At 36.5% G+C, this 17,087-nt stretch overlaps 1 protein-coding gene and 1 long non-coding RNA gene across 8 annotated transcripts in view; one reads left to right on the forward strand and one right to left on the reverse strand.

Annotated features, from left to right (window-relative positions):
- The first annotated feature begins 1,520 nt into the window (after positions 1-1,520).
- On the forward strand, positions 1,521-16,161 carry LOC138146869 (uncharacterized). The gene is made up of 3 exons (XR_011164623.1): positions 1,521-1,646; positions 5,655-5,791; positions 14,744-16,161. It is a non-coding gene; the product is annotated as an uncharacterized lncRNA (long non-coding RNA).
- The window catches only part of EHBP1 (EH domain binding protein 1), a 422,755-nt gene continuing 409,603 nt past the window's right edge, over positions 3,936-17,087 (reverse strand). For all 7 annotated transcript variants that reach the window (XM_069069010.1, XM_069069006.1, XM_069069005.1 and 4 more), the window contains 4 exons: positions 13,143-13,242; positions 11,909-11,982; positions 5,275-5,389; positions 3,936-4,987 (listed from right to left, as the gene is read on the reverse strand). In XM_069069010.1, coding sequence (XP_068925111.1) covers positions 4,897-4,987; positions 5,275-5,389; positions 11,909-11,982; positions 13,143-13,242 — 380 coding nt within the window. In that variant the 3' untranslated portion in view covers positions 3,936-4,896. The remainder of the gene's footprint in view (positions 4,988-5,274; positions 5,390-11,908; positions 11,983-13,142; positions 13,243-17,087) is intronic.

Genomic DNA, 17,087 nt, shown 5'->3' on the forward strand with positions numbered 1-17,087 from the left:
TCCTAGAAATACGAAAATTCAAAGAACTCTAGCCATGATCACGATGGTGATGATGATGATCCTGAATGGAAAGGGGCTAGAAGGGCCAGTAGTCGCATATCAAAGTAAGTACTTTTTTTTTTTCTTCAGGAGACACTTTCCTTTGGAGTTCTTGTAAAATACGGTAACAGAATATCATGGAGGGCACACTGTTTCCTTAACTGCTTCTCAAAGGATCCGGGAGATCTTCTTAGGACGTTTAATAAGGCTTTGGTCGGTTCTTTTGTTGATCCCTCAAAATCAACTCCTTCTAATTGAAGTTGGAGCTGAAAGCGAGCTAATGTTCAAAGAAAGTGACCGCCAGACCAACAAAATTACATTTTTTGGGGGACGATGAAGGGACATCTAATCAAAGGAGCAGGGGCGGAGAGGGTGGGATAGGGGGGAGAGGAGAAAAGGAGGTTTTACAAGATCCTTCTCTAGTTCACAAAAGTCAGCGACACGGGCACTTCTCTACGGAACAAAGAAGCCGAAATCTATTCACACTCACAAAAAAGAGGGAGAGAGAGGAGAAGAAGAAGAAGGAGAAGAAGTGAGAGTAGAAGGGGGCGGGAGGAGACCGAGAGACTGAAAAAGGGAGACAAAGAGAGAACAGAAGAGAGAAAAAGGAAGAGAGGAGAGAAGAGAAAGAAGAGAGGAGGAGGGAGGGAAAGAGTGAGTGAGAGAGAACAAAACAGAAATAAAGAGAGAAGGAAAGACAAACTCTTTTATTGCCACAATGGAACACAACACACCTTGTAGTAATCCTCAACCTACCCGGAATGACTCCGTTACTGTCTAAATTTAGCCACTTCAGTCTTTGTAAGAAACTTGGAGACAAAGAGCTGTGGACTAGCATTAAAGATAGAATCCAAATACAGCTTCCAGTCTGCTAGTGAAATAAGCTAGCTCAAAGGCTCTCTCTCATGTTGGGAAATGTGTGCCTTTGTATAGGTGTATGTATGTGTCTGTGTGTGTTGTATCTGTAAACACCTAGCTTTGACATTACACGAACATCAACTACATACATGTATGCATGTGTGTATTACCGCAAAACGAATCTACTTCCATCTCCATTCCCGCTCTCCCCCCTCAACCCCAGTCCTCTTCAGATCTAAATTCTATATTTTCCTTCCTCTCCTCCTCGAGGACCAGTTTTTCTAATAATTAGCTGCAAAGATTTTGTCATGTGAGCTCAGGACGGGGTGGTGAGCAGCAGAAATGGGTGCTCCGTCGCTCCAAAGTCTATTGGAATGTCTTCCCCTCCCCCGACCCAGCTGCAACAGATCGGAGCTTGGGGCTCCTTCTTCTGTTCTCAGCTCCAGATGATGTGATCAGTTCTCTGAAAGTCTGGAGGTATCAAGTAGCACTGAAACTGACTTTTTTTTTTGTAATAAGAGTATTTGTGTAATCCCAAATTGCAGGAGAATTTTCTAATGTTCAAACTATAAAACCTAGGGATTAAGGAAAGAAAGGGAAAATGAGGGAGAGAGAGAGAGAGAGAGAGAGAGAGAGAGAGAGAGAGAGAGAGAGAGAGAGAGAGGAGAAAAGAGAAGAGAAGAGAAGAGAAAAAAGTTTGGTGCACCCAAGGAGGATTTGAAGAGGCCCATACACTCTCAAAAGCCAAGGTGGGATGAGAGTTGAAAGTGTGTGTGGGAAAGCTGTTTGAGTTGTTCCCGGAGGGCAGGAGCACGGAGGGGGAGCTGAGTCCCAAGGAGGCGGAGATCCCCGAGCCCACGGGTACCCCGGCCCAAGTGCAGGGGCCCTGGAAGTAGAGGAAGCTCGGGGAAGGTGAAATCGTGGAGGACAGAAAGGGCGCACAGAGGTGGTGGTGGAGTGACAGAATGGGGGTGGTGGGGTGCGGAGACGGGCTACCTTCGGGCGGGACACTAAGCTCAGGTAAGTTCGGCTGTCACACTACCAGCATCCTGAGGGGTTGTGGGGGGGGGGGGGGGAGACTGGGGCCGAGGCGGGCGGTGTAGGAGTCAGAATAGCCAAGATGGTTTTGCTCTTTGAGCCCATTCCGGAGGTAGAAATTTCTACACTACCAGGAGTCACCGCCACTCTTTCCCATCACTTCTTACGCGACCCCCGGAGCCCAAGCCCATAGCCAAAGATCTCCCCTCCCCCAATAAATAACTAACCTTTGTCGGTTGCAGGGGAGGCGGTGGAGCGGGGGGGGGGGGGGGAAAAAGGGGGGGGGGGGGGGGCCCCCGGGGGGGGGGGGGGGGATACTGTGAGATCAGGCACTAGATTTTCTTCCCTCCTCCCTCTTAGTTCCTCCGCCTCCCCCGGTCCTTTATTTCCCCCTCTGGCGGCGCCGGTCCCTAGGGACCTTATGGGACAGGTCAGAGGCGGAGTTTTCCCTGGAGGCCTTTCCCCGGTTTCCACCCCTCCAATGCCCCCTTGTCCCAAGACCTGAGGGAAACTGATGTTGTCAAGAAAAGGCTGCGGGGTTATCCTGGCCCTACGCGTCTGGCTATCTTGGACTAGCGTTTTTCCGCTCTCAAAACCTGCATCTTAGCACTTAAGCCCAGTCTCACGTTCGAATGTCAGAACTCCAGCCCGAAAGGCTGAAAAGGGGCCTTTTTGTTCCATCCCAGTCTCTCTCCAACAGTCCCTTTTCTCTTCTCAGCTTTGGTTCTCCCCACTACTACTCTCTAACCCCCCCCCCACTCCCCCCCCCATAAGAACTCTGCTCGGGTCCTGGCAGGACTTTAGCTCAAAGTCGCTGCCGCCAGCACAGGGGGAGGAATGGGGGTGTAGGGTGTAGGTGGTGAGAGTGAGGGTTAAAATGATAAACAACAAACCAAGTGGCTTCATTCTGGAGAGTCTAGGGACGCACTTCGCCCACCATGGCCCAAATTGCACTCGGAAATCTAGGCTGACGAGCTTTTTATTCCCTTTTATCAGGGGAAGCGCCCCGGAAAGTATTTCCAACGTCCCAGGACTCAGAGACAGGGCGATTTTTTACTCGGGTTGTGACCATCTCAACTGGATTGTTCCTAAAAGAACAATTAAAAAAATATGTTGTGGGGTTTCTTCTCTCGACTTGGGTAGGGAAAAAAAGTAATTTCCATCAGGATCCCGTAGGCCTTAGCTATTCTTAGACTTTTCTGGGCTCTGCATCGGAGTTCACCTTAGTAAAGGAGCTCCTGGGCTCGGAGCTTTCTTCTCACAACCGAGAACGTAAAAATATCTGAGGTTGCTTCATTCCAAAAATCTTTGAGAAACTTTTCCTTATATGCCTTCACAGGGCTAATTCAACCATTGTAGTTTCCCCTCCTGCCCCTCAACCTCCCGTGGATGGATGGGTGAGGGACAGCTCAGGTTTTTTAAACATAATTTATATTTTCTTGTGAAGCATTTGACAACCAGGCCAAAAGATAAACTCAAGCATACTATTATTTTCAAGTCTAAAAACTTGTTGAACAAGCTTCCTTTGTCTGGGACACCTCAGTAGTGGGATGGTTAGGTGACAAAGCACTCTTAACAGAGAATCCCCAATTCTGTGATTTCTTGCAAAAGGTTTTCTTTCCTCAATCTACCACCCTTCATCCCCAATCTCTAGAGATTTTAAGAAGTTAACAACACATACTCAATTGTTCTTAACTCAATGAAAACTGTTATAATGAATGAGTGGAAAAAATAATATAAAGGGTACGGTAAATAATATTCAGAACCCTCAGTCTAGCAAAAGGAATCATATTTTCACCGGATAAGCCTTTGAAGTATAATCTATAGGACTGACTTTCAAAATTTATATTTTGTTGTCAAAAGAGTTTAGTGTAATAAGGCTGGAACCATTTAGTTTTACTTAAAAGGTGTTCCATTTTAAAAAAAAATTAAGTCTTGTGGTTATACAAACTACTAATCAAACCAAAGTAGTAAAGTTTGAATTAAGAAAATATCAGTCATTAAGGTAAGAAAGATTCTTTTATTGAAAATTTATATATGATTCAGTATTGTAATAAATAAACAGATAACCATTTCACAAAAATGATAGAGCTATACTAGAGAAGAAAAACATTAACTGGGGGAATTGCACACAGTGGCAAGGCAGACTTCCTATAGATACAGAATAAATATTAACAGCATTTTTGAGCCAATGTTGAGACCCAATGAAAAGGGATCAAGCTATATGTAATAAATAATTATTCAGAAAACATGGTGCATCAGTAGATGAAAAAAAAAAAAACTTTCCGTAAACTTATATATCATTTAGCCCCATCCTTATAGCACATCTTCAAATCACAGGGTTCTCTTATCAAGCTATGTTAAAAGATCTTTCTCTGACCAAATCAGAGGGGATGAATTCTATTATACTTACAGTAAAGTGGAAAACAATTGGAGGGGGAAAACATGGGTAAATATAGCATAGCTTAATAATTTCATTGTATATGATCTAACTATAAAATTTAGGTAGCATATTAAGTATTACATATGGCATGACTAGATGAAATCATTCATATTTTTTCCTATCCCCATTTTACCCCTCCCCCCTCAATGCTAACAACAACAACAACAAACAGATTTGTTTTCAATTCTTCTTCCCAACAAAAGATTAAAGAGGCAGATTCTTCTTCCTTGAACAGCTTCTTAAACATCTCCAATACCAATCATCACCTACAAGGTTTCTGTGCAAATCTATTTCACATAATTTCAAAAGAATGACAAGCTCACAAGCAAATCTCGATACAAGGCTATTTCGAAGTATTGGGATTTTCTCCAAGGAAGGAGGGGAAAGGGGGAGTGGGATGAAGTAGAGTTGGGCCAAACAAAATGCTAAAGTTTTAAATCAAGAATGAGTCTCCATCTTCTAGTCTGAGCCCCAATGACATGACAGTCGCAAAGGGTTCTCAGTGTCTCCGAGCCCAGTTACTGAAGAACACATTTTTCTTCTTTCTTGGCCATCTTGCCTTTGTTTTGCTCCAAGGTTCGCTCCAAATGTTCATCTTCTTCCTCGGCCCTGGAATTCCAACAAATAGGAAATAAAATTATTCTTTGTGGTGCCCAAGTGCCGAGGTTGAGAAATGCCTTTCCCACACCTCTCTTTCCCTTCTCCCTCCCGGCTCCCCCAAACAGGACAGAGGATGGCCGCAGAAGGATAATGGGAAGGTGGGCAGATCCCGAAAATAGGGCCTGAGGCCTTCTGGAGGCTCTGTTTTGGTCACTTTAGAACTTTCCTACAAACTTTCTAGGTCATTTTAAAAGCAGATGGCAAAGAAACACGCCCTCCCCATTGGCCAAACTCACTGCTTCTCTTGAGCGTCCAGGTCCCTGACCAGCGCATCCCGCTTATTCACCAGGATGACGAGCTCATCCAGTAACAGTTGTTCTCTCCTTTTCTGGGCTTCAGTCTTTTGCCAGTCTGAAGGTAGGGGAAAGAAGCTGGTTACATTCAACATCTCCTGCAGCGGCCCAAGCAAGCTTCCTGCTTTGGCCCTCCATCGGCTAAGGCTCTCCCGCCCTTTTCTCCTTTTCTACCTCTCTCATGTATGCCTTCTAAAGCTCTGCTTCCGAAAGCTGAGTGTTTCTGGGAGAATTACTGACATTCTAGTAAGATTGGGAAACACGGCAGATAGAGGTGATTAGGGCTCCCCCCTAAAAACGGATTTTCTTAATACTGCCTACAGTTGGACAGGGCTGGGGGCTGAGCTCCAAGCCTCTTTGGACAGAGGGCGTGGCTGGGAGGACAAGCCTGAGGCTGCACCTGAGTGGAGATGAAGTTCGGAAGAGTGGAGAATTCTACAGCCTACCTACCAACGTGGCGGTGAGGGGCTTGGGATGCCGGGGCTGGGTAGGAGAACCACAAGAAAATCTTTCAGACGCTTCAAGATCTGTCTCAGAACTTTGCTCCCCCCCTCCCCACCTTCCGCTCCCCATTAACTCCCATCTTAAATGGCCCTATTCTTCACTAATTTCCTCCTCACTCTATTTTAGCAGTTGGATGTAGCTCATACTGGGCGCCATATGCTTCACAATAACTTTAAAAGTAGTGTATGAGCTAATTAGCATTTTCTTTGAAGTAAAAAAATAAATTTGCCTTGCAGTTTTACGCTTTCTAACGCATAGTGGCCAGCATTCTTTTTAAGAATTTTGTTTAGCGACCTTAATTTAAAGCATTTTTTTTTCGCAGAGGGGAAACTACATATTTGCTCCTGAAATTCTTTGCAAAAGATTGGGAAATCCGGTGGGTAGCTCCCCCTCCCAATCCTCACCCCCAGCAGACTTGCCTGTGCCAGTTTTAAGAGAAACACCTATATTTCCCAACCTCTCTTGTCTTTAGCCTTTCTTTAAGAAGAGCAGTTTCATTTCATAAAACAGGACCACATTTAACATTTAAAGCCCTTGTGAAACCAAAGCCAACTGCTCTCTGGACAGACTGTAAGGGCTTGTAGCTGTCAATCAACCACCAGTCTACCCCGCCTCCCTCATTAGGAAGGTAAACAATGAAAAGAAGAAGTAGATGATGAAGGAGATAGCAGAACAAATGAGGACCAAGAGGGAAACAGGACACCAGCTTTAAAAAAAAAATCTATAGCCACTGACTCAGGCAGTGTCCCCTCCGCCAAAGCACTTTCCAAAAAAAAGAGGAAAGGGGGTGTGCAATCCTTTTGGGTTTTTCTCTCCTCTCTCTCCATTGCCCTGGGCAATCACGTTAAAACTCACATGGCTGGTGCTTATTCAGATAAACCTAACAATGCACACCAATGGTTACCATGTGAATCTTCACAAACCACACAAGAATGTGCTGGTTCAAATCCCCCTGACCCCCCTCCAAAGCAAAATTTATTCAAGACAGCAAACTGCTCAGCAGCCTTATGAAAGCAAGTGGTGCTAGAGGGAATTCTGTCTTGTATTTACAAATTAAAAATTAGATGCATCATCATGCAATAAAGGTTAGAATAGCAGCAAAAGGCAGAAATGTTTAATTACTTTTATCATTATTTCTTTTACTCTTTAAGCTCAGATATACATAAATAAAATAGAATGTATATTACATATACAATGCACAGTGGACAAACATATAAAATAACCCTATCATTATATTCCTACAACTGGAAAGTGAGTTGTTGGTTTTTTTTTTAAGAAAAATAAACATTACTGTTGAAAGTTTTTTTGTTGTTGTATCACCTAGGTTAACTTGCTGAGATTTATCTTTTTAATTAAGAAAACATAGTAAACTTGCAAGGATGTCATATCATTTACTACTTTGCTTTTTTGATTCAAATGGTCAGATACTAGAAAGAATATTTAATAAAATTACTGTTCCAGTTATAAATCAAGCTCTCCTAACTATAAAGGAGCTGAATTCTGGGTAACTGGTTTTTGAAACATGAATATGATAAAAAAAAACCCACCCAGTTTCATTTGTAATTAATCAACATGTAGTAGAAAGTAAAACTAGGCAAATAAGAAAGATCATCAGTTTTGCTAAGTACTTATCTGTTTCCATTTTACACTTGTAGTGATGACAACTACTATAAACTTTTATTTACAATTTGGTCACCCTGGTCTAGACCTTTCTGGGAGAATTATGCCAGGTGCACCTGTTGAAAAATAAGTCTGTTTTCTTTTACAGACTTCAAAATATAATTAACTGAAAAATTTCAGGTAATTTCTAAAAGAGTAACAAAATATATACTATAATTTGTATTTACAAAACATTTTCTAAGAAATGTATTACTTAAGTACCACTGACAAGGAAATGATACATAATATCTGCAATTAATTATTTCTTTGATTCGATATACATAAGCACCTACAATATGCAAGGTACTGTGCTAAGCAATGGATACAAAGATGAACTTCACTGATTTGCCATTTACCGTTAGTTTTAATGCCCCAGCTTATAATAAGGAGTGTAAGGATTCTTTTTAGAAATAAAATTGCAAAACTTAAAAGGCAGAGTTTAGGAAAAAAAACCCTTTTAAAATTAAAATACATCAACCCCTAACCATCTATTATTTAATAGTCTCTCTACTCTCCAATTTTTCAGTGCTCAGCAATGATATTTTCCATAAACCTTTAAAACATTGTAATTTCTCTGAAATTCTGAATACAAGTAAAGTTGATTACTTTAAGGATAAGTTTAAAATCCAGACTGCTTCAGTATAACTAATGGGGTTTTCCATTAATTGTCAAGTATATATATCTTCATATTAAATATGATTTCCAAATATGCTTAAATTGATTTGTGTAGGAAACAAATGTTAAAACTAGTGCAGGTAGCAAAAATGTGACTTTAAACATTCTCACAGATGGTAAAAACTCATATCTTTATTTAAATGTTAGCTTGAAAAATAAAAACTTTTCATCTTGTTTTTTATTGGGATAAACTGAATTTTATTTCTGGAACAAAACCAAATTTTCATCTTTAAGCTAAAGCCAATAAGGAAAAAAAGTCCTTTTAAAACAGTTTCATGCAGAAGTTCTGAAATATTTTGAAAAGTTCATGCATGTAAATTTACAAATGACCTATTATTATGCATTTAAAGAAAGGATTACTTCCCAATAATACCAATCATAGCTATCTACACTGATTCTGACTTTGAGAAACTATGACAGACAGTATGATTAATTCAAAGATTCCAGTGCATCACTTAAAAAAGCTATATATCTTCTCTCAACAAAATAGGATTAAATATTGATGCTACATTTGAGCCAAAGTTGTGAAATAAAGAAATCCTGTTTATCCTGAATTAAGTTGCTAAACATATGCATACACTAAACAACAAAAATTTTTTTTGCTTGAATTTCAGAAATCTATGTATTTTCAATAATTCACACACAAGTCCTACATTTCTGTACCTTTGTTGAAGCTAACACTTACCTTTAAAAAAGGCAAGGGTATTTCACATAAATACTTTAATATATAAAGAGCCTAAAGTTGTAGTAAACCTTCAACCCTGCTACTATAAATAAGCCTCACACTTTGATGAAAATTAACACTAGTTTTGTAAAGAGCACATTGGGGGATTGCAGTCAAGTCTTATCTTTAGTTCCAGTCAACTAGCAATCCTGAAAGAGTTTGCATCATCATCAGAGCAGGCCATTTGATAGGATTCTACTGCTGAACCTAATCAATCTATGGAATACTGTGGCTGTGCTGTGTAACAAAGCTAAAATAGATTTACAAATGGGGTTTTAGGGGATAAGCTCCTCCACAGGATTACATATTGATTTTAAATATAAAAAGCTTATCATATAAACCATAACTACAAAAATAGTGAACCTGTGCATAAATCCTTTTAGAAGAGCACCCACTTCAAACTATACGCCAAGAATAAATCAAGCTGTACAAAACCCCAAAGAAGATCCATCTCTTGTGCAAGAAATGGACGCTCTACTTTTTAAAAGCCCACCCCAATGTGTGCAGAAATGAATTTATCTTTCCCAAGGGGGCATTAAATAATATGGAACAAAAAATGTAGGTAAGGTATCTAAAGCACATTCGTCAGCATGAGGTGTATCCAGATATGAAACTGACACCTCAGAATGAAATAACTAAAGTGCTTACGACCTTTTAGTAGAATGATTATAATTCACACTTTATTTTTGCTTCCATTCCAATAAATTTATATTTCTTTTAATGAACCATGATTTATTATGCTCCATACACATATTTCTTAAGATAGGAAGTTTCAACAGTGTATTTACTTGTAAATACTGTAGAGGTTATTGCTAAATAAACCATGTCATCGATGTTAAATGACAGGGAGGGGAAAGGAAGCAAGGAGCATACTTACAAACAAAAACAAAAACAGTGTTGTCTATTCATGTGTTTTCTTTGTGAAGTACTTTAACACTCCGAAAGGCTATTCTGCTGTACATGCACCCATTTTAACAGTTGGCTAAGAGGACAGTGTCTTCACATCACTGAACATTACAATGGTCAACACCTCTACATGACAGTGCTGCCCACACACTGCTCACATTAGCAGGGCAGGAGAACATTCAATAAACTGTTTTTATCTGTCATCAGCAGGCTGATACTTTTTCTCTTGTCAACAGCTAAAGATGAAAACTCACTGATAATTTTTTTTTTAACCGCACAGGTATATATGTAGGACAGTAACAAACATTAAAAAAAAAAACCTAGGAACTGGTATCATGTAAATAAAGCAAGTTTTAAAAAATAAAGAAAGCTCATTGTTTATTATTCTAATGGGGGAAGAATTTTCTATTTTTATTCCAGTCGTATAAAAGTATTAGGTTATTTAGCCTGCAAATCTGGTGGGTTGGGATGAGACCACTGTTTATGTTCAATACAATGCTGAGATGACATTTCATATCCTATAGGAACGGTAGAATTCCTTTAGAACATATGGTTCCTATTGATCTCATATGGTCAGCTGCTATATGAGACCATGCACATTTATGCTTAGAGGAAAATGCATGCAAAATATATCAGAATCCATACAAAAAGGCTGTAATAGAATGATACTTTTCCACACACACACACACACACACACACACACACACACACAAACAAATTCGTTGACTATTTACTGTACTGAATTTTCAATTGGCTGTTTAACTTTCTAATCTCTTCTAAAGGTTATGTGAAGTCCATTGGCAATTACATGACTTACCACAAAAATTCTTAATAAAAAAGAACAAATAAAACTTATCATCTTTGCGTTCTTCTATTTCTGTAATAGACTTAAAAAAACCCATTTAAAATTAGGATTTTTTGTGTCTATTTTTAAACTCTTGCTATTATCCACACTACAGTGAAGCATTTTGATTGCTATCTTAAAAATCTTATTATTACTAAAAAACCCATATAAATAAATACTATTTGATTTCCTAAATAAGGGCTTAATTTCTTTCCAATTATATTTATCAAATGAGCTAATTGGTGTGAAAAGAACAAAAGTATTATGTAATGTAGTTATACCCCAGGCACTTTATTTGTCTTTATCATTCAATGAAAATGACAATCAATGTTCTAATATTCAAAAAGTACAAGACTTCTCATGGCTTTCTTTTAGAAACTTAAGTTTCTAGTGAAGTCTCTAAACTAATTAGAATTGATTTATTATGGATCAGGTACCTTATCAGGTAAAGAAAGAAATTACCATAGACAGTCAAAGGGTTAAAAGGTCAATATAGAATAGGAAAATCAATTTGCATTGATTAGACAAAAGGTCCATTTTACAGAGTCCAAAGGATTAACTTTTAAGCAGACATCTTTGAACTCTAAGACAACATTTCCAACTGAGAGGAAAAAGAACAGCATTATAAAACACTTAAAAAAATAGCCAAATATGGTAAGCAATAGGTTAACTGCTGGCTGATGTTTACTTATACTATGAATCACCTAGAGGATTATAATATAATTCATTTAAAAGAGTTATAAAATATGTGTGACTGTCCTCCTCCTCTCCTATGTCAGTCTCACTGCCTATTCATTTAAGTGTGTAGTGCTGAGACTCTCAAGTTATAGAAGACTAGAAGGCAGTTTATTTCAGTCTTCTTGACACTAATGAAATGTTATGTTGAAATTTTGAGTATCTTGATATGAAACATCAACATGATGCATGCATCTTTTAGCAATCTTCCCTGTGTAAATGAAATGCAAATGAGTAAAATGTTAATTCTGCTTTAGATTTCCTATTTTATAGAATTTAAAATTTGTTGGATGTTATGATAATTTTGAAATTAATAACAACACAGTAGATACCATAAACAAATAATCTGTATTAGATTCCTTAGGTTTGTGTCTTTATATGGTAACTGCTATCTATTCATAATGACCTTATAGACCCAGTGTGGCTAAATGTTCATAGATGCTTGAATTTTGTTTTAGAACTGAATCCTCTGACAATTCAGCCTTTGTATTAAGTGATTGATTTTTTTTTCTCAGTAAAATGTTCCTTACCTTCAATTGCAAGCATCGCCCGTAACTCCCGGTTCAACAGCTCATAGCGTCTTTCTAGGTCATGTTCTTTTTCCCTAGGCAAGTTTAGAAAGTTCATCAATATGCTAATGACTAAATCATTAAACACTTAAAAGAACCTTTAAGTTATATTGATTTTAGGACTCATACCTGACTTTTCTCTTTAACTTTAAGCTACTCCAAACAAATGATACAGAAACCTAAAACCTCCTTCAGTTGATGCTGTTCTTGTCATTCTTCCACAATAAGAAGTATATTTCAATTTGCAGATGAGTAAGCTGATTCTAAAAGACTTTATGTACATAGATTGTTATAGGGGGGGGAAATCCATTTTGTGCTTGCTGCCTAAAGTTGCTAAAGTATTTTTTCCCTAATTCTTAATAAACTTTTTTTAACCTAGGCATATCAGTTAAGATGCATAGAAGTCCTATTTGTATGGATTTTAATATCATAAAGACAAAATTTTGGATTACAAAATGTTATGTCTTCATTTTAAAGAATCAAGTTAAGGTATGGGAAAGCATTTATTAAAATGAGCTCTATTCACTAAAATAAGAAATGTGAGCAAGCTCATCTCTACACTAGGTGGCATCCTATAAGAACACTACTAGTAAGCAGAAAGAACCAGGAGAGAAAGAGGGCCTAGAGTAGGTGAAATGACAAATACTTACCATTTATATTTTCTCCACTCCTCCTCTGACCCTGATAACTATGCTAATGCTGGTTCTTTACGGGCACAATTTACTTTAAATCATTAATATTTTCTTCCAAAATGTATATGGTCATATCATCTGTAGGATAGGTTATGTATAATTTCACTTTCTGATAAAATTTTAAAATTAAAAACACTTTAGGAAAATATTTTAAACTAACTTAAAATGTATCTTTTCCTCTTATAAACCAAACTTCTTTTTCAGATAAACTACTTCTTGAAAACAAAATATTTTTCTATTTTTTGCCCCTCATATTCAGACCATGTAATTTTCAGTTTTTATCCATATCTTTTCTATGGATAACATTATTTTAATATTTATGTTTAGAAGTCAGTTTGTCATGTAACCAAAAATATGACATGTGAAATATACTGATAAAAACATCATACTCAATGAAATAAAAAACTAAGTCTAATTAAAACAAAAGGTAAGTGAAAACAAAAATGTGGTAACAATGATTTTGTCAAACTTTGTAGGAAAATCAAACTATCTTGAGTACTTACAGAAGAGAGAGTTGGTTCATTCTTCGTATTAATGCATTTTTCTTATTAACTAACATAAACCATTCTTGCATCATAGCTTCTTCTTCTTCTGTATTCCTTCCTACAACACAGGAAGATTTATCTCTTATTGTCTATATAAGCCATAGCATCGTTCAGTGTCAGTTTTTAAACATGTAATACCTAATTTTAGCTGATCTAATACTACATTTTAGATTGTTAGCAGTAATAGAAGATTAGAGACCTAGATCTAAAAAAATTCATGTTTAAATAAGTCTATCTTCCAAAGCTGATAAATTTCAGCATGTATATTTTCACTCCATTTTAACATACCTACAGATCATATTAACACTAAGTACAGTAAACAAAGTGTTCTACTGCTTAAATCCTCCCCAGAGGCTTAATTGTTATTATGTTTCAATGAGGAACTCTTGGTGCTGACAGACATATGGTCACGATAAAAAAAAAAAAAAAGCCCAACACAACAACCAAACTCCAACTAAAAATCATTAGGAAAACTGTAACACTAGAAGAAAGTTCATGGACATGGAGAAATTATGTTAAGTCAGCTATCTATAGTAATTTACTTGTTATTAAATTAAAAAAAAAAGTAAACCCATTTTATATATATATATATATATATATATATTTTTTTTTTTACCATGTATCAATAACAGGGTAAACCCAATAAGGGAAAATAAAGTTTAAATTAAGAAAGAATTTTAGTAATCTTTTTTTCTAAATGAAGATATCAGTAGATCAGAAAATATTTGAATAAATGATCTAAGCAAAAAAGACAAACCCAAATTTAGAAATAAAAAGTGAGTATTTCTAATATTCTTTTCCTAAGGATGCAATGAGTTATTAAACATGTTACATTCTTACAAAACACATATATTTGAGGGTGAAGGGATATTCCCTTTCTCACCCCTCCCTGCACCAGGAGACATGCAACCTTGTATTTTCCCTTTAGAAAAAGGCAGTACTAATATTTACAAGAAAGGTGAACTCTTTCAGGACCTTTTTCCTACCACTTGCATCAAAAAGGTGCCTAGTAAAACTCACAATTTTGTGGGAAGGTATTTTTTGAGATTCATAGGGAATCAGTTTACACCTTGAAGCACAAAATTTTCCAGGAAACGTTTTTTAGCAAATAAATTCTCAAAGAAAGACAAACAAGTACCTTGCTATGCTAACATTTAATTCTGCAGTCTAACTTCAGCATAGCATCTACAGGGTTAATAGAAATGTTTGATTAAAAAGAGAAAATCTCAATGACTATGTTATTAAATATTTTATATTTTATAGTATTCTATAATATTCTGCTTTTAAAATTTTAAACATGAAAACATTTTAGCACAGAAATGAAATCTAGAGTGTTTTTGCTTTCTACTATCCAATCATAATTCTACCCATGAAAAATAAATACAACACATATTTTAGATTGAAATAAAATAGTTATCTGCTACTGGGGAAAAAAAGAAAGCAGGTAAATTCATTAAATATTGTCAGAATTTAAAAGTTTGAGGGATACATAGGATAGAGTAATTTAGAGACAGAACAAAGTCTTTATTGTTTTACAGTATTTTTAATCTGTCTTTTAGGGTTGCTGGTTTTGTATTCACTTTGGACCATGTGATGCCTTGACACTGGTCATGTGATCTAGGCTGCGATAGGCACAAATCCCTGGACAGCAACAAAAGAAGAAAGAGGAAAAAGAAAAAGCTGAGAAAAAGCTTGCAATTTGGAAAAAGGCCAATTGTGCCCTGGTGAAGGCCTTTCTGATCAGCAACATGACCCATGTGTGCAATATTAACAGCTATGTATTTTGTGATAAATTTTCTCACTGCAGACTTAATTCTTGTGCCTATAACTGAAGCAGTGACTAGAAACAGACAAATGAAAACTTTGTTCAAACTTTGGCTTACCCTGCAATTGATGCTTTCAGGCAGCCGTGAACAAAGCTGCTAACACACTCTTAAATTAGCATCGTTTTCTTCAATGGGATAGGGCTTCCTTGAGAAAAATAATACTGATATGGTACCGTCATTTTCAATTAAATTCATAATCTGATTTCTAGATTAAAGAATAAAACTCTCCTCTAATTCAAAGAAATTAAACAGAAAATGACTATTAATTCTTCCATGTTTCAAAATGAAAATGTCTAAAAATTAGGAAATGCTAACATCAGATGTTTACTGGTCCCCAAAATGCTATGGACTATTGAAATCAACACTCCCAATTTGAAGATAAATTAATACAGTATGCCCCAAATCCTTATCTGAACCAGTACAAGCTCACAGGAACCTATAAATAGCCTAATGATTGTAAACAATTTTTTTTACCCTGTGAGTACATGATTCCACTATTGTTTTAGGGCTTTTAAAAATTAAAAAAAGCTTTTAAAGTCAGTAAGTTGGACCATTACAAATTAATCCTGACTTTAATAACTGGTTAAAGACCCCTTCAGCTTTATAAGTAACAAAAAATATTAAAGCCTGTGATCACAGTGAGCTTTTCTCATTTCTCCTCTAACCATTTGTTATTTAATCCAATACTAGTAATCCAATTTGTCCATCAGACTTTTAAAGGGCAGAATGCAACTTCCCCAGCTTAGACACTTTTCAAAGTACAATATATTTTTCAAATGAATGCTGGATGTTTCATTTTTTCCCCAACTGTTCCTAGCTCTAATGCAGGAGGAAAAAAAGAACAAGATGAACATTGTTCGTACTGATTAAGTAAGAGCTCATTAAAGAGCTGTCAGTGCCGTACTTTGAATATGCATGAAGCATATAATCAGATCTAGTACCGTCACTAGAGGAGAATACGGTAAGTACAAAGGATTGATTTAATTACTTAGAGTGGGGCTGTGGTGGTAAAGCAGTCTTGTTAGCGCAAAAAGAAAAGGAGGTTGGATTCTGGCACAGTTAGAAAAAAAAAGGCAGTTTTAGCTTCTGCCACAATACCTAATCTCAAGATAAAGCACTTTACATTGTAGCTTAAAATGAAGACTGTCATTACTCTATAAAATAGCCATAATTCATCTTATCTTGTTTAACTTTACCTGGTTAACTACTTATTTGGCAAAATTATCTTTAATTTATAATTATAATCACATCCTTATGTTGACATATTCCCAATTCTGATACTAGATCTTTCAAAAATTGTTTAAAATGAGTCATAAAAATTCAAGTTATATGTTTTTAAACATTACTGTGAAAGCAAAATGGTAAAAACATTATAGGATCTGGCTACAAAAAAACTGAAGAAACAACTGGCTGTTCACATATTTTATAACTTGTTATTTAATGTTTATCATCATCATTTTCACAACTGAACAAGTCTTAGAATAGCTTTTATGACAAAATTTAAAAGCATTATTAATTAAACTAGTCCCTGGTAGTACTTTTAAAAGTTATTTTCCACATACACATTTCTGGTTTGATGTTTGCCTCTGGAAATCTAGAATCTTCCCTAATATGGCACTCTCAGTATCAGGTTCCATCTCCCCCCCCCCCCCCCCCCCTTGGGAGTAGGGACCACCATTACGAGACAACTATTAAATTATTGGAATGATGAAAAATGTAAAGAAAACAATCATCAAAACATTTTCTTCCAAATTATTCTTTATATAATATTCACTTACTAGAAAACATCTTTGACATTAGTAAACTAATGTACAGCTAAAGTAATCAGAAAACAATTCACTTTAGAGTTGTCTTGAAAACTGTAGATACTTCTTGGGCATAATATTTATGAATTTTAATATTGTTTTTAGTATAATGCCTTTGAAATAAGTTAAAGGTAGATAAAATAAATTAATAAAAAATTAAACAACAACAACAAAGACAATTCCAAATGGTCTGCCAAATTAAAGTGTGGTACAAGTTTCCTTTAAATGTCAGTTCACAGTACATTTAGCTCAGGAAGAAGAATTTTATTTCA

The sequence above is a fragment of the Petaurus breviceps genome, unplaced genomic scaffold, assembly GCF_028583685.1.
Source record: "Petaurus breviceps papuanus isolate PSGF00001 unplaced genomic scaffold, PetGlider_PUasm1.0 90775, whole genome shotgun sequence".
NCBI lineage: Eukaryota > Metazoa > Chordata > Mammalia > Diprotodontia > Petauridae > Petaurus > Petaurus breviceps.